General features: G+C 38.4%; 1 protein-coding gene across 2 annotated transcripts; it reads left to right on the top strand.

Moving 5' to 3' along the window:
- Nucleotides 1-61: 61 nt before the first annotated feature.
- On the top strand, nucleotides 62-17874 carry Brd7-9 (Bromodomain containing 7/9). 2 transcript variants are annotated; one of them, XM_022064885.2, is made up of 11 exons: nucleotides 62-296; nucleotides 542-843; nucleotides 1511-1667; nucleotides 4139-4398; nucleotides 5560-5885; nucleotides 8180-8294; nucleotides 9131-9314; nucleotides 9707-9842; nucleotides 10827-11125; nucleotides 12999-13178; nucleotides 13581-17874. In XM_022064885.2, exons 1-11 carry the CDS (start codon nucleotides 242-244, stop codon nucleotides 14069-14071), a joined length of 2505 nt encoding a protein of 834 aa, XP_021920577.1. In that variant the 5' UTR covers nucleotides 62-241; the 3' UTR covers nucleotides 14072-17874. The 2 variants fall into 2 exon arrangements, with proteins under 2 accessions (XP_021920577.1, XP_021920493.1); XM_022064801.2 differs by having other exon boundaries at nucleotides 1511-1709.
- Nucleotides 17875-17940: the final 66 nt, after the last annotated feature.

The following is a 17940-nucleotide window of genomic DNA, read 5'->3' as shown; positions in this document are numbered from 1 at the left end:
TAATTTTGAATAACAACGTTTGATGGACTAGCTTATATGACTTATTTTACTGCTGGTGATTATTACAGAAGCCGTGGCAACCAAAATGGCGTCTGTGGTTGCGTGGGTCTGTTGCGTTTATTTCGTTTATGTTCTGATTACTTAGATTTTCTATGAGTGATGTGGTACTATTCTGAACCAAATTAACATTTACATAAGATAATAAGATAGGGATTCTTTATGAATTATTGATTCTTTAGGAATGGGATCAAAAAAGCACAAGAAACATAAATCTGACAAACGAGATCGATACGAAGGTAAGTTGGTAGTAGACTAATGCAATAAGTATTGGTGTTATGGGTTTGAAATGACATGCAGTCAAGCGGTAGGATGGCTGTTTATGAGAGGACAGGTACTAAGTGTGCACTTACGTCAAGAGCTCTTACCAGATGTATCGAACTGAATTGTCTCTCCAGGTTAATACCGGTCTTCATTTTAGAAGTCGTTACTGTTGGGTTTCTTACTAGAATCCTCTATTTGAACGTGAAATTATTCATTCTAGATAAACAGTTTGGAGTTGAGAAACCGCCTGCGCTTAAGCTAATCCTGAAGGTTGGTAGCTCATCGACTCCAGAACACAGTAGCGATTCTCCAGGTCCGTCAATTCCTCTAGTACACTCGAACAACTATAGTGTAGCTCCAACAACGGGTGATGAAGAGTCAAGACATTCCGCAGCATCATTCCTTGGAAGGGAGGAATTACATTGCGAAAGGCAACACAAAAAAGCCAAAAAGAAAAAGAAGAAAAAGGAAAAAGATAAAGACAGAGACAAACATGAAAAGAAACATAAACATCATCATAAGGTAAGCAAAAGTATGAACCATGAATACAGAAGCACTTTCTCTTCCACCTCCCTCAATGCATGTGAATTACGATTTATGTTTATGATTGTTTGATGTCAGAACTCAGGTCTGTATAGTTGTTGCAGAACAAGGAGTGTGCTATATGTGATATTTGGTTTTCACAAGTGTGAAGATGTTATTTTCAGTTTTGTGGGTCATAATGCCATGTGGACATATCAGTACAGACCAGTGTTCTGGAGAAACATACAGTCTCCATGTTTAGGGCTGGAATATGTTTCTCTGAAATGTTGGTATCTAACTAAAAGTCCACACTGTGATAACCCAGAAGACTGTCGACAGCAAGCTTGACATGTGTCGAGTGTAGGGGGCAGAAGGGAGCTGACACTGCACAGTGTGCAAATGATGGTAATAAAATCTTGTAGATTATTTATAACATATTTTATTCCCTTCACAATAGAGAAATGACTGAAGTATACTTGTAAAATATATGGCTATAATGAGGCATACATGTTACATTCTCTGCATCCTACATTATACTATGAAAGATGTTTCATGTTTGAAACATTAAATCATGCAGGAAACATGCAAATGAAATATAAAATAAATAAAGCATGCTCAGAACTGGACTGTTATTTTATATTCCTGTCTTATTTAATATTGTTTGTAGGAGAAACGTAAGCGGCTTCGTGATGAATCAAGTCAGGATGACATCAGTATGGGTGAAGAGTCACTTTCTGATCCACCTCTTCCAAAGAGGGTAGTGGGGGATGTCAGCAACTGTAATCTGAAACCAAGTATTGTAGGAGAAATTATACAAAACCACGGTATGCCAGGAGATGGTTTATATCATCATCATTCAGGCCAAAGTATGCACATGAGTTTTTTGTGTTATTGAAGCTTAGGGTTGGTTGAATGAAAAGCTCTCCAAAACTTACTTTGCAATAAAAATCTACTTGGCATTCCTTGTTGAAATACAAGGTGGAGCAAAAGTGGCAATATAGTTTGAAGTCAGGTTGAGTATTACAATGACAAGGGTTTTTTCTGGATTTGCAGTGCCATTAAGGATTGTTACGTGGTAATGTTTGCTGATGTTACAATGTGTACACTGAATATATGCAGTACAGTAATGCCTAAATTAACCCTGGAACAGAGAATTTTACTTCTTAGAATCCGGAATTAATGAAACACTTAAGCCAGTTATGACATTGATTCACAGACCTTCAAATATATGGAGATGAGAATCAGTAAGTCTTCGAATCTAAAGAAGATATTTGAACAGTATCTTTAATGACTTGCATTTAAATATAGAATTATTCAATTCTTGTATGAAGCTGACTGCAGAAAAAAGGTACGAGTTTTGTAGCATCATGTTAAGTGAATTTGGAAACCATCCTCATTTTATTAGGAACATTATGTCGACTGATGAGGTAACCTTCACATGCTTAATGTTATCATCTGTTTATTAGAGTGTCCAGAACCCACAGGAATAATTAAATGTGCCAGGTGTGTGCAACTTGGTAGGAAATTTTCAATGGCCAACACAATGTTTGGTCATAGTGTTTGGTGTTACAAGAAGAAGTTGAAATCTTTGTGGTCCACTATGTTGCTCTCTGTCTTACTTGCATGTGCGTGTGACTGATCAGTTGAATGAGCACTTTTGATGCTGGTTAGCAAGGTCACCAGACTGGACTTTGTCTTCAGTTTTGTGAAAGAGACGGTATATGCTGGAAGTCTTGTGACATTTTGGAAACTGTAAACTGTCATAATGAAAAAATCCTCATCCATCCCATAAGAGATGTATTGAAAGGCATGTGGACATAACAGTATGAAAGTAGTCTTACACTGCAATGTCTGCAAGTAACCAAGGGCCATAACCTTTTAAAAAAAACACTGGTATGGCATACATAACCTGACTTGAAACTGCAGTCTTACTTTTGTGCCAATATTTATTAAAAGGTTATTTACTTCATTAAAGACACGAATATTTCTTACACACTTAGAATGCCTGTGAGTGAACCTCTGTATACACATACACAATCAATAATGTTTGAATCAGACATTCACTTACATGAAGTGAATTCAGAAATTAGGTTTGCATGTAGTAGAACATATTTACACGATGCAGTGTTGTATTGCCTGGAGCAGTGGTCCCCAACCTTTTTGTGCCTACGGGCACATTTGAGAGTTTATGAGATCGTGGCAGGCACCAACCAATTAACAAAGCCAAATTTTATTTTCTCTGGACAAATAAGATATGAACACCAATTAATATACAAAACAACAGGACATTTTATGATACAAGAAACCATGCAATCAAAAATACGTAGTTTTATAAGTACACTTATTATTACTCAAGTGGGAAGTCAGTGTGATGTTTGGCGCTGTATTTCATTGGCCAGTTTTTCAAATTTGGAAGTGTAGGATGATGTTGCTGCTCGCAAACATTCGTCAAGATGGGCATTAGTAATTATAGATCTGTGCTTTGATTTTATAATGTTCATGGTTGAATGGCCTTCATTATTCAGTATAACCTCTTTCCGTAACAATGCGGGCACCCAAAAAAAGCCTTGGTGGGCACCATGGCACCCGCGGGCACTGTGTTGGGGACCACTGGCCTGAATGCATGATTGGTTGGTTTATTTAATTACACCCCTTTACTTGCATTATATGGTAGAATGAGTGTGTGATAAATTAGAAACTTTGAAGAAAGCATGAACTGCTTTTTTTGAGATGCTGTCTCAACATTTGCCTGGAGGCATGTAGGAAAGTCACAAGAAACCTAAGCCAAGATGAATATGATAGCCATCTGGGATATTACACCATGTAGTCTCATAGAAGTTGATTGACATTTGAGGTTTATAATGATGGAGGCAGTATGCACCTCTGATTTGTTGGTCATCTTCTACAAGACTGTGGTGCAATATACCAGAAGGCTATCATCTTCATACTTGCCTTTATAGGACCTGAATTCTCACTGAAAACAGAGAGCTAGCTTATTAAGATTTGAATCTTGGGTCTTCTAAATTCAGCACAAAAATTCAAACTACTCATTTGCAATGTTTGGTAGGAATCTCAGAGTTGCAAAACTTACTACTTAAGAATTCATCATTTAGTTCACTGGCCCTGTATTTTTATTTCATTATGTATTTTCCAAATTCTGTTGTTTTTGTCTTGCTGCAAAAATACAAAGTAGTGTTGTTACAGATAATGAAGAAGCAAATGGTATATTTGAGTTGGTAACATTTTGATACTGATATTAATTGTTTCTGAAATTGACAGACATTTATTTTTGTAGTTCCTGTTGGTATGGTTGGACTTTCTCGTGAGCCACGGTCATGTGTGCTACGTCAGCGACAGGAGCGCTCACCTCTTCAAAAACTTTTGGATTATCTTCTGAAGGGTCTAGAGAAGAGGGATCCACAACAGTTTTTTGCATGGCCAGTCACAGATCACATAGCACCAGGTTACTCTCAGATCATTCACCAACCAATGGACTTCAGCACAATGAAACAGAAAATTGATGAAAATCAGTATTCAGCTCTTAATGAATATATTGTAAGTAGTTCCATTATAGATATTACTTAAAGTTAAGCATATACCAAAAATGATTAGGTAAAATGGAACAGATAAAGCTTATAAATTAATTCATTTGTTTCTTGAGCAAAGCCATCCTTGGTTAGCTTTACACAACAACATTTAGAATGGGCAAAATAAACAAAAATAATGTATTGAATTGTAAGCTGTTAAATGACATCAAGTTTTTGGATCTCTACATTATGTCCAGCTATAAAGTTACAAGATTTGTGTAGTTTTATGTTATATTTGACTTTCTTAATATATGTTAGTTATATTAATATAAGTAGTAGCTCAGTTGTAGGAGCTATGGTACACCAGTCAGTAGGTATAGTGGTTGACTATGGATTGGATGACCAGGATTTGATTCCTGACAGGGCAAAGGATTTTTCCTCTGCATCCAGACCAGCTCTGGGGCCTGTCCAATGGGTACCAGGGTCAGAAGATTTCTGTCTTCTGGGTTGTTGCTCTGCGTAGTCTGGTTGATGTTAACCAACGTTTCAGAGGTCATACTGCCTCCGTAATCAGGGCGATGAATATGCCAATAGGGTGTGTGGGGCTAGGTTTATAGGAGCCGGACTGTGAATGGAGTAGTCTGCCCCGAGCCAATGGGAGCAGGTGTGGGAGTGGACCAATAGGAGCGCGTGGACGAGTGTGAGAGAGGGAGAGAAAGGAAAGGGGGGGGGCTCGGGAAGTGCGTCCGGTGGGACATCGGGAGTTCAGTTGAATGTGATCGGGGCCCTGAAAAGGGCCAGGTTAATCGTCTGGTTGGTTCTGGTGGTGCACTCTGGATTGCTCTCGGAGCCCAGAAGAGTGTGAATAAGAGGCTTCCAGGACCGGCTCAGGTGAAGTCCATCTTCCCTGTTGAAGTTATTGGGATGTAATTTGATCTCGATGGCTTCCCTGATTCACGAACCTTACATGGTACCAGGGTCCTTTCCTGGGAGTGAAGCACTTCAAGGCATGACACTGACCACTTACACCTATCTAAGGCAGAGGTTAAGAATGAGTAGGTGCTTTACCTCCTCTCCCCCCCAATTGCCTACATGGTGTATAGTGGGAGAGCTTTACATTTACTTTTGTTTTAGTAGCTCAGTTGTAATTTTTGTTTTTGGATGAAATATTGTTTATTTTGGCAAACAGGAGGATTTCAAATTGATGTGCAACAATGCCATGGTGTACAATCATCCAGACACAATCTACTATAAAGCTGCCAAGAGGCTTCTTCATGTTGGGCTTAAAATGATGAGTCCTGATAAGTTGAAGCCACTCCATTCTGTTCTGACATACATGGGGGAGTTAACTTGCGATGAGCTTGGATTTGATTTGGGCTTTGAGGAACTTGTTCAGGTACCTGGAGGTGTGAAGATGGAAACACCAGAAGATCAAACTGTCGGAGAAGAAGGGGAAGAGTCATCGGAGCTCCGTAGGGAACACAGGAGAAAGCTGAAGGAAGCTAGTAGACCACTGTGAGTCTTTTTCATGTTATGTATATGATTGACTAGTCTAGTATTGTTTGAAACACTGCTGCTTTTTTCGTGTAAATACTAGATATATGTGTACAGTCCACAGACCAGGAGAAAAGCCCTGCTAGGAATGCGATACACGCACATGCGCAAGATTTTGCAGTGAGTGACGACCCATCCTAAAAGCATTCGTTCCACAACCACTGAACAAACAACAGACAACAGGCTTTCATGTAATCTAATGGGCACAGTTTTAAGATTACCTAACAGAGGCACAGTGATTTAATCTAGAATATTATCACAACACCCACAGAACTCATTAGAGGTGCTCTCACTACACGATACTCTTAACTGCTTGATGTTTTCAGTCTGTGTGTGGTAGTGTAAAACTCTGATGTCTCAAACTTCCCACCAATAGCAGCCCTCTAGTCCACTTGATAGTAAATATTCCCCCTGCACCGCCCCAGAAACGACTTCCCTCCGCAGGGCTTTTCTCCTGGTCTATTGACAGTAGCATTCATGCAGTATTGTGGCCTAGCAGCACAGAATTATGATGCCACAATGGAATGTTCTATCAGGGTTCAAATCCAGCTGTGTATTTGTGCCATTTACCTCCTAAGTCAGTTTTACAGTTGTGGGTGTAACATTAGGACTAGGAGTAATTCACCCCTTCCCTATTGTAATGCATCGCTGTTATTTCTCACATTCCTGCCACTAATGGGTAGGCTTTATCGCTTGCATTCATATCTACTGCTATGTTATGTAGTAACTTCTATCAGTCCATAAGCATACTGTACAGTTATGTAGAACTTACAATATGAGGGGCAGTCAAAAAGTTCCCAGAATTGTGGTATAGCACTGTAATGGTAGGACGTATGGCAATGCTTACCTTCAAAGTAGGATCCTTGCGCACACACACACACACACACACATGCTCCATCGATCCTGCCATTGTTGGAAGCACAGGTGGAAGATTCCAAATGAAGCCTTCCGCCGGTGCTTCCAACAATGGCAGGATTGATGGAGCAAGTGTGTTTGTGCGCAAGGATCCTACTTTGAAGGTGATTAGGTAAGCGTTGCCATATGTCCTACCATTACGGCGGTATCGCACTAGGATGCCATGGCATCCAGCTGCCAGAAAAAGACGCCAGACAAGCTGCCAGCTTTCGACGCCAGTCGAGCGAACAGATGGATCGACATTATGAGATCACGAAATGAAGGGCTATTAGCAAGGAGAAATGTCCACTTTTATCACTTTTGAGGAAATGAGATTTACCTTTATCAAAACTACATACCTGGAGTGAATTTCTATTCTGCAACAAAGAAATAAGTAAAAAAATTCTCCATATACACACACTTTGCACGTCCATACACATTATACATTATTGAATTTGAAATATTTCAGTTCTTGCAAATCACATGTAATATTACATGAACAAACTTTATTTAATAAAACATAAAAGCAGGTTTCTTCTTAATTCACATTATTTGTGATATATAGATAGATGCATAGATTGCTAAACAAAAAAACCTTAAAAATGAAGTTACCATATTGGAAAGCGGCCCCACAAATAAAGCCATAGAAACACTTCTTACCTAATTCTTTCTTTTCTACTGTAAATAAATCTCCTCCTCCAAATATTTCCACAAGTTCTACCCAGTTTAATTTTTTCAAGTCCCAGTTTGCGTATTCAATAGCAGATGAATCCCATAGTCGGGACTGAATTTCAATTATCAATCTTTCGGTGTTGAAATTGTCCATGTTTGAAAGAAATAGAAATACACACACGCACGAACGTCAATGGACTGGCCTCAGACTGTCGTGTGATGTTGATTTGTCCTTGGCCGTGGCAGCGATGCCAGTAACATTTTCACTTGGCATCGTGGTTGACATCGATGCCAAGTTTGAAGCGCTGCCAGACGGATGCCAGGTGCGATATATGACTACTAAATTAATACATTGAGTTTGGCTGAGATGCTGGCAGCTGCGCCATGGCCTCCCGTTGGCATCCTAGTGCGATACCGCCCTTACAGTGCTATACCACAATTCTGGGAACTTTTTGACTGCCGTACGTATTCGACAGTTCCATGCCTGTTGATAATATGTAAAATTTGTTTATGACATAGACTTTATCGTTTTAAGATCTATAAATTTTATATAACATTTTTCTGAATGAAGCAAAGGGTTATGAAATTCGTGTGGCGTGATCATAAACATGTTCTTAATTTTTTGTTTCACATAATGTATAACAACTAATGTGACCAAGAATGAAACATCTTTCTTTGACTGTTTCCAGTGGGAAGTTTGAAGCTATACCAGATGACCTAACCCCAGAAGAAATTCTCGAACAAGCACAGAGAGCAGCACAGGCAGCAACTGAAAGGCTGACTCTTAAGAGACCAAACACAAATGTAACTGCAACATATTATATGAATTTAATCTGGTTCACTTTTATTTGCTGGACATTTGGCTTTGGTGTTTTGTTTTCTGGCATAATTCATGCTTATTTTGGTGCAAATTATGTTCGAAAACAAATGTTATTTTTTTAAACTTGATGCTCAGTGCCTTTGATAAAAATTTCTTGTGGTATTCTTTCAACTGCTTTTTATGGAAGTATTGCATAACTATAATGTATGCTGTGCATTAACTGACTAAGAACGAGTTGCTGGTTTGATTTTGTAAATCCTTTGTGAAAACAAATACGAGACATTGAATTAATTGCTAATATTTGTATTTATAACATTTTTATTATGCAAAATTTAATGTGATGGCTTGCTATAAAGCAGTTTATACACACACACACACACACACACACACACACACACACATACACAGATACATATACATACATGTGTGTGTGCGCACGCACATGCCCGTGTGTGCGTGCATGTATGAACTATTTTCCTTGCCTTGTTGTCCACTTTTTGGAATAGATTTGCCTATGCTATAATGCTTTGTAGTTGACTAATATTATTGAGGCTTTCCTGCTTTTCTTCAGTTCTGCCAAGCAGTTCAAGAGATGCTACCATATAATATGTTATGATTGGTTGTTTTATTAAACTTTTGAAATAACATAATTTAACATATCACTGAAACATATGTATGAAGATCGTTTAAGGAAATTTGTCACTTATCAGGGGGGTTAAAGAATTATTGATGCAAATTAACATGAGAATTTGTTCTGTATATTTCTTGGTTGGAACTGAATTGTGGATTTGTTTAATTTTTATTATCCTTTTTTTTTAAGCTGGGATTTTTGAGACAGCGTAAAGATGGTAGTACATCTTTATCAGTTCTTGTTCCTGGGGAAGGTGTAACACCAGGGACCAACGAACGACCCATTTCATTAGGAATGTTGACTGGAAAACTCACACATGGAACAGGTCAACTGCAAGGGTTCAGGGAGGACAGGCGGAATCTTGCTAAGACTGGTATGAATGAATGGTTTGAATTTTATGTTTGGCAGGACAGAATAGATATTTGATTGACAGTTTTATTTATAGAAATGTTTTATATTCATGAACTTGACTAATGGAAATGCATATAAATCAGTAAGAAGCATACAATTTCTTGGATTTGTTTGACAGAATTTTATATTTTGTTGAAGCCAGTCATAAATCTTTTGAGTATGTCATTCATTATTAGGTCTAAATTTGCATTTATCATTTAACAGTAAATCTCATTGGGTCAGTAATGTATATTAAATAGGTGAGATGCTATGTTTATCTTATTGTGATATGTCTTTCAATAGTATTATGGTTTTGTTATCCTGCTATGTAGTGTATTTTTTGTGTTTTATGTCAAACATTTCTTTTATTTACAGTTAAACCATTGTATTATGGTGCTTTTGGCTCTTATGCCCCCTCTTATGATTCCACTTTTGCCAATTTAACAAAAGAAGAATCAGATCTAGTATACCAAACTTATGGAGATGAAACATGTGTGCAATATGCTGAAAGGTAAGCAATTAAGAAATGTGCAGGTAACTTAGGGAAGAAGAAGAAGAAGAAGAAGAAGGAGGGACTGTTCCTATGGATGTATTCTTCCCACGATTCATTTATGAATATCAGCAACAATTTTTATGAAACTCAGTATCAACAGCATGCCATTGGATATTACTTTTTTATCAACAGTACAACATGGCAGAAATGAACTTGATAGATAGGAGCAACACTAATGCCATTCAGTATTCTTCTTCTTCTTCTTCTTCTTCTATGGCTCTCTGGTCCGTATTCGGTCCGTGGCCTCCTCAATTCTCCTCTTCCATTCGGTCCTCTGTTAGGTCAGTCTGTCCGATGCTTTGATCAAGGTTTCGAAACATCTTCCTTTTTACGGTGCAAGGTTGTTAGCCTTGCGACCAACCCCCCAACCTGGAGGACTGAAATACCTTCTGTACTATAATTTTTATGGAAACAGCTGCAGATGTACATACATTAACAGCAAAAGACTAAATAAAATCAAAGTGAATGATTGAAATATGACCTCTAGTCTGTTAGGAATATGATTGTTTGTTAACGATTAACCAGTTTGTTGCTATCTTTCATCCTTTGTATTTTGCTATTGTACTTGAAAATAGTGGCACCGACACAGGAAATACGTGAAAATGTGATATAATTTCTTAACTTTCTTTCACATTTATATACTTTTAAACCTTTATTGTGGGAAAATGACAGTCAGTAATTAAGACAAGTTTCTTTAGTTTTATTAGCTTTTGTAATAATGTATTTTCACTGAATGTTAGTTTTATACTGTTGTTCATTTAAGTATTTAAGGAGGAGGATCTTTTGTTTAGTGTATTTTATGCATTACTTTATATGCAGGTACATACACCACAAATTTCTTTGGATATTGAAAGACACGGATTTGATTTTCATTTGTACTGAACTTTGTGTTCAAGACAGAGTAGGTATTATAATTAATTTGGTTGGTATTCTTTATTGCAGCATTTTGGATTTCTCCAAGGACTGTGATTACACACTTACAATGGTAGATAATTTGCTGGATCTACTGACGGGTGGTGAGCATCGCAAGACAATGCGTATATTGGAGGAGAGGCGGAAATTACGTGAGGAAGAGGAACAGATTAGGCAATTGCTAGAGGGGAAACCAATTTCTGTGCAGTTAATGTCAGATGAAAAGATACATTCATTGTCTTCTTTACCACCAGATATTAAAGTTGATTTTGGGGCCTTGAAGGCACTTTCTGATGTTGGAATTGATACGAAGTTCCTTGACGTTGTTGGTGAGTACTGTTTATTTGCTTTTAAAGAACTGAGCACAAGATAAGCAATTAATATTTATTCTAATTGTTATATATCAGCCTGTTTTCTATTAAAACTAGGAAGTTACCAAATACCATATTTTTTTGAGTATAACAAACAATTTTTTTTTGGAAAGTTGAGTTGACTGTGAAGTATAACACTTTTTGATATACGAGGTGCGATCAGAAAGTTTCAAGACTGCGCCTATAAAAACCCGTACACTTATCTCAGGTATTAAATTCATCCATCACCCTCGAAGTAGTTCCCCTGGGAGTGAACACAACAATCCCAGCGCCGCTGCCAAGCCTGGAAGCATCCTTGGAAATCTTTCTTTGTCAGCCTGTCAAGCACCATCTGCGATTCTGCCTGAATCTCTTCTATCGTCTCAAATCTCCTTCCCTTTAGCTGAGTTTTCATCTTTGGCAAGAGGAAGAAGTCACACGGCGAATAAGGAGGGTGCGGGATGACGGCCATGGTGTTTGAGCCTAAAAACTGCCGAACTTTGAGGGCGGTGTGCGCTGGCGCGTTGTCATGATGCGTCGCATGTGGAGTTCTTTCTTTAGAATCAGCTGACAGGTCCCATAGCCTATCCCAACAATGTCGCACAAGTCGTTGATGGTACGACGTCGATCTTCGTGAATGGCCTGCCGAATCTTCGTAACATTTTCGGGCGTTGTGCTCGAAGATTGTCGTCCAGAACGCTCGTCATCATCGACAGAGGTTCGGCCATTTTTAAAACGTAAATGCCACACAAAAGTTTGTGCACGACCCATTGCGGACTCCCCAAATGCTTGCTTTAGCATTTCATAGGTTTCCGTAGCCGTTTTGGCGAGTCTTTGGCAAAATTTGATGCACACGCCATTCCGAAATCGCAGGAGGGTCGGTGTAATGCACTACCAAAACGCCCGTAACTAAGAAACAAATGCTAATTCGATGATGCCCGCTGGCACACTGATTCACTGTGAATGTAGGCCGCACCCCCTAGCGGCAGAAGCTCGTACTACATCCGGTTCGCCCTCTATTGACACAGTCTGGAAACTTTCCGATCGCACCTCGTAGTATTTAGAATGTTCTGTGATTGTATATGCTGTTTATAGATATCTGAGAGAAGCCTTGCTTCAAACTAGATTACACAGGTTTGTGTTAGTTTCCACATTGTTACTGTTAATGACAGAGCGTTGCTGTACTTAAAATTCAGTTCTGTATGCAAAACAAGTACATAAATTGAAAAGGAAAGCAATTATCTCTGAAAAGAAAAACGAAGCATTCTGAAATAGATTAATTATGCATAGAACCATTCTCTCAAACATTATTTCCTTCAAATAGGAATTATTTTTATCTTTCTTTTATTTGTTTTATGAGTTGTCATTTCGAAATAAATTATTGTGAGTGTTATGTGATAGTTAAGTCCCGTGCCGTAGCTGCGTGGTCTGAGGCATCATGTTTCGGACCGGCGATACGGAATACGCTTTGGTTCAAGTCTCGGGGAAAGAAATTTCTCATGAGATTTTTGACCGGTGCCAACCCAGCATCGTGAGGAAATTGGGGAGCTACAATGGGTAGCGTAATCTGGTCATGGAAACTAGCAATGGCCTGGGGTTCGTCATGCTGACCACATGTCACCCTATATCTGGTTGGATGATCGTTCTTCTCTGCTTAGGCATGTGAACGTGAGGCCAGCAGGCGGCTAGTCGACTTTGGCTCTCAGAGGGCTGTTATGCCACGGATTATTATTATTATGTGATAGTTAAAGTTCCCAGCAGTAAGAAGTTTTCATCATATATTTTGTGAATACAAGCAGTTCTAATGAAATACACAGCTCTTTTGGCTACTAAAAACTCCTTCCTATTACAGAGCAAGAAATACAAGTGAGGGAGGAACAAAGAGTAGCAGAAGAAGCGATGCAAGTCCGTCTGGAACAGACATCTGTATTGCTGCAAAAGTTACAACAAGTTCAGAGTGATCGGCTAAGTCTTACTCCGCCAGCTCATTTGTCCCATGTTTCCCAGCCTTCTGATAGTGAAGTTCAGCTTGGTGAGTTGGTTAATATACTGTTTGAATTGAAATTTGTGTTGATTAATTGTATTGAAATATCTTTTATTTATTATTATTTAGTTTTCTGTCTGACGACAGGTCCATATGAACAGGATCCTTGTATTTTGCAAGACTGTAAGCTACTGGGCACCTCATACAGAAAATATTTGTAAATAAAGCTCCACCATAATTACAAATATAAGACAACATTCAGTCTAAGATAATTTCTAAAATTTAAAAGCAATAAATGCTTTTAAAATGATCATCAAGAATTTTTTCTTATCTTCGTCTTGAATTTTTGCCTCACATTTGTGTACTGAAAGTGTATGTCAGAATAGTAAGATATTCCTAACTTTTAAATTTTACAGAATGTTACAATTTGAATTTGTTTCCTTCTGTTAGCGGAGAAAATCACAGAAAGCCTCAAAGATATGGCCAAAAAGGTGGATCCTGTCATTATTGCCCCAGTTCCATCTCTTAGGAAAGCCATGGGAATATTACCTGGAACCTCGCCCCCTGCATCTCCAGCTGAGGCTATGGATGCTGAGTCCTCACCTGTGGACATTAGTCATGAAGATGGGGAACAGAGGCAGAACTTGACTCTTAATACATCTGATGGCATAACGTCATCTTGTAACAATGGAACACCAAACACTGCAACTGCAGAAATGAGTGGCGTGCTTAATGAGTCTGTGCCGAGTGAGCCTATAGTAGAGGAGGTTGATGTTGAAGGCACATCCTCTCAAGCAGAAGCAGAGGAAGAAGCGGGGGAGGTAGGAGAAGTGCCAGATCTTGAGTCTGAACTTCGGGAATTTCTAGAAAGTGAACCTGCACTTAGCAATTCACCACTGCAAGATGACAGGACTATAGAAGAGATACTGTCAGAGTCATAAAAAGAATAAATACATTATGTAACTCATTCCAGGATTTCCAGTGGTTTGTGTTTCAAAGCTTGAATGGTGAAGCAAGATCATTTGGAAACATCCTCTTCTTCTTCTTCTATGGCTCTCTGGTCCGTATTCAGTCCATGGCCTCCTCAATTCTCCTCTTCCGTTCGGTCCTCTGTTAGGTCCGTCTGTTTGAGGCTTTGTTTGTGGTTTCGAAACATCTTCCTTTTTACTGTGCAAGGTTGTTAGCCTTGCGACCAACCCCCAACCTGGAGGACCAGGGTACCGGTCTTAGTCTGCCCTCTCCCCCTCGACAAATCTGGCTAGGGAAGCCCTACCAGCAGCTATGCTACCGCCAGCATAGCTTTTGGGGTCACTGAGGTACTCAAGCCCCACGACCTCAACAAGGTGCAGGTACCATTAAGTGGGGATTTGGAAACATACCAGTTGATATAATCATTTGAGGATGTCCAGTTGGTATGCTGGTTTGAACAGGGAAGCAGCTTGCCATTTCTGGTCCACTGACTTATTTTCTAAAATATTTGTTTCATTTCAGTTTTCTACATAAAATTTAGCGGAGGGTACACTATTACATGGGATTCAGTACTTTTCCACTGTAGTAGCTGCGAATGAATTGCATGCTTCAAGGTCACAACAGAATTTTGCAGTTTTGCAACATGAATAGTGATGCCTAGGTGAGCGAAGGCAGCTCGGAACTAACACTGTAGCAACACTACTGGTGGCTTGGAGTGTGGGGGTCCTTCCATGGCCTTGAAGTATGCAGTTTGTTGGTGGCTATGTGAAAACTGATGAATTTTAAAAATTTCCATGAAAATGTTGATGAATTGAGCAGATGTTGGGTTTTGGTTTATTGTGTTGTTTTGAAAGGAATTTTAACATATTAGTGGCACTTGCTGCCTCAAAAACTCTTAGAAGTATCAGAAGTTGTTTCAGAAATAACACTTTGCTGTAAATAAGAGGACTAATCAGTTAGTATCCCCTCAGGGGCCCACATTAGTAGGTGTGGGGTGTGGCACCCCTGAGCTACCTAGTGCCTGGAGGTATAGCTGGGTCACCCTGTCTCTGGGGGCCATAAACACAGGCCTGGTTCTCCAGGTTGGTGGTTGGGCTGGAAAACACTGTATTGTTACAAAACCTCGAATAGCCTCTGGGAACCGGGATGATTGGTGGTGTAAAATCGAGAACCCAAGGCTTGATTTGCCATTGGAGAGAGAGAGAGAGATTGAGAGAATCAATTAGTATGGCAGAAGACAATTTTGAATTATCTGAGGTTTGTTCATGGGAAGATATCACAAAGTGCATGTGAGAAATGTGCTCATTCTGTATGGGTGGTAAAAAAGGTGCCACCTTTTCCCCATATTTGACGTTTCTCTGACATATTTTTACGTGGAAACAACAGAGCTCTAATTGTTAGCATTTATTTATCCTTTTTGTAAGGAATTTATTGTAAACTTTTTGCATACAGTTTTTAAAATTATTGATATGTCACATATGCATATGACATTCACATGTTGATTTAATCACAATTAAGCTAATTCCTTTTTGTCTTAACCTCTCAGAATAAGTGCAATAACTGGAAACAGTAAATGTCACTATGGTGGATTCAGTTTATCAGAATCACTTATCAAATTCCACATTATCAGCTGTTTTCTTTGAATATGAATTTTATGTCTGCTACCAGTTCTTACATTATTCTTGGCGACAGTCATGGCAAAACTCCATTATGTTTAGTAGTAAACCCGAAGTTTTTGTTATGTACCATATTGAGTATTACACAAGAATGTGCAAGTGCTCTTAATGTTTTATGAAAATGTATTTAACTTTTATTGTATGGAAAGAAGGTATTTAAATCCGCACATTATGAAGCTGGCTGGCCAGACTTCAGCTTGGAGTTAATGGTTTAGCAATATGCTAGTATCACACAGCCATTTGGTCTGTGCATAAGCTGTGTGGCACACAACCAGGTACTTGAAAGTTTTGCTAAGTGGAATGTGTGCAGAGAGCTGATGTCCTGACCTCATGATTATAACTGGTACTTTGTTGAATGTCTAGACCAGTGGTCCCCAACCTTTTTGTGCTTACGGGCACGTTTGAGAGTTTATGAGATCGTCGTGGGCACCAACCAATTAACAAAGCCAAATTTTCTTTTCTTTGGACAAATAAGATATGGACACCAAATAATACACAAAACAACACAACGTTTAATGATACAAGAAACCACGCAATCAAAAATATGTAGTTTTATAAGTACAATTATTATTACTCAAGTGGGAAGTTAGTGTGATGTTTGGCACTGCATTTCATCGGCCAGTTTTTAAAATTTGGGAGTGTAGGATGATGTTGCTGCTCGCAAACAATCATCAAGATGGGCGTCAGTAAGTCGAGATCTGTGCTTTGATTTTATAATGTTCATGGTTGAACAGCCTTCATTATTCAGTATAACCTCTTTTCGTAACAACACGGGCACCCAAAAAAAGCCTTGGTGGGCACCGCATTGCGGACCACTGGTCTAGACCACCTTCACATACACATGAGAACTTAGAAACTTGCCTGTACAAAGAAATTATGTGATAGAAATTTTAACCGTCTTATCATTATTGGGATGTCTTCCATGCTGTTGTTTCCTGACTGATGAAATATGCTGTGTGAGGATGTGCTTTTGTTTTATGCAAAACCTGTCAAAGTTGGATTGTCTTATATGCTTTGATTGTATAACAAATGTGATTACACTTTTAGAACTTTTATATTTGTAGTCTGTGCTTCAGGTGGACAAAATAGAAGCTTGATGTTTTTATGAAGTCCACATTTTTTAAGGGGCATGCTTCCCTTAACAGTCACAGATACATAGTAAGAAAAGGAGACATTCTTTGACACTAAATTATATTACATGATTTTATTAAAAAGAACTTTTGAGTTATATGTAATACTATACAGCTAAGTGTAATGTGATCTAATATATAGTGCAGAATGTGTGTATTTGTTCATGTTGTAAAGGAGGAGTTCAATTTAATTTTGATTGATCAGTTTTTGTGGGAAGCACTAAGAAGTGTTTTGAATGACTGTTATTGGAGACCTAATTAATTGGTCACAAAATAAACATAATTTTTTTGGCTCATGAAATTATTGTGATATAAAATTCTTAGTCGTATTCTGAAAGGATGCCATTGGGTAATTCTGAAAACAAAATCCAACCTAATACAAATATGCTTTCTCATTATGTTGATATACTTCTACCAGTTTACATGGTTCTATAATCCAGAAGATACCCATCTTTGAATTTAATAGTGTTTGCTCATATTTTGCTGTTCATATGTTTAATGTATTCATAGCAGTTTTCAATGGTTGAAGGTCTTTGGAATAGTACCGTAATTAGCAATACACATGAATTTTAAAATCCTTGAAGTGTTTGCACAAATGTTAAATGTCTCCAAAACATAGGTCTCTTTCATTTGGACAATTTATCATATGTAAAATGCTTACTATGTTTATTAAATGATTGTATTTCTCTGTTAGACTGATTGTTGCTTTTTGATTCATTGGGAAGTGACAGTCAGACAGAAAATATGCAAAGCTGTTAATGTTTTCACTTTTGGAAAAAGGTTATATGTAGGCATGTTTGTATGATGCCTATGCAGTGAATGTCTTATTACTCCTTTTCTAATCAATCAAAGCTTCACTGCAGCTTGGGAGAACTCTTTCTATTTCCAGATACAATTTGCCATTCATTTGGTTCTCTATATGTATATTTTAAAATTGGGTAATAATTATGAGAGTTTTCTAATGTGTAAGTGAACATGTAATTTTGTCAACACATTTGCCTAGTGATTATTCATTTCCCATTTGGAACTTCCAAA

The sequence above is a fragment of the Zootermopsis nevadensis genome, unplaced genomic scaffold, assembly GCF_977971745.1.
Source record: "Zootermopsis nevadensis isolate Lab colony 2312 unplaced genomic scaffold, Znev_1.0 Znev_ptg000029l, whole genome shotgun sequence".
NCBI lineage: Eukaryota > Metazoa > Arthropoda > Insecta > Blattodea > Termopsidae > Zootermopsis > Zootermopsis nevadensis.
The sequence above is the reverse complement of the archived record's forward strand: the minus strand, read 5'-3'. Positions and strand labels throughout refer to the sequence as shown.

Bases quoted from the DNA above. Each gene is read 5' to 3' on its own strand.
- Brd7-9 (XM_022064801.2), top strand. From the start codon at position 242: ATGGGATCAAAAAAGCACAAGAAACATAAATCTGACAAACGAGATCGA. The intron at 5,886-8,179 runs GTGAGTCTTTTT...GACTGTTTCCAG, and splicing joins AAGGAAGCTAGTAGACCACT to TGGGAAGTTTGAAGCTATAC. The intron at 9,315-9,706 runs GTATGAATGAAT...TTTTATTTACAG, and splicing joins GCGGAATCTTGCTAAGACTG to TTAAACCATTGTATTATGGT.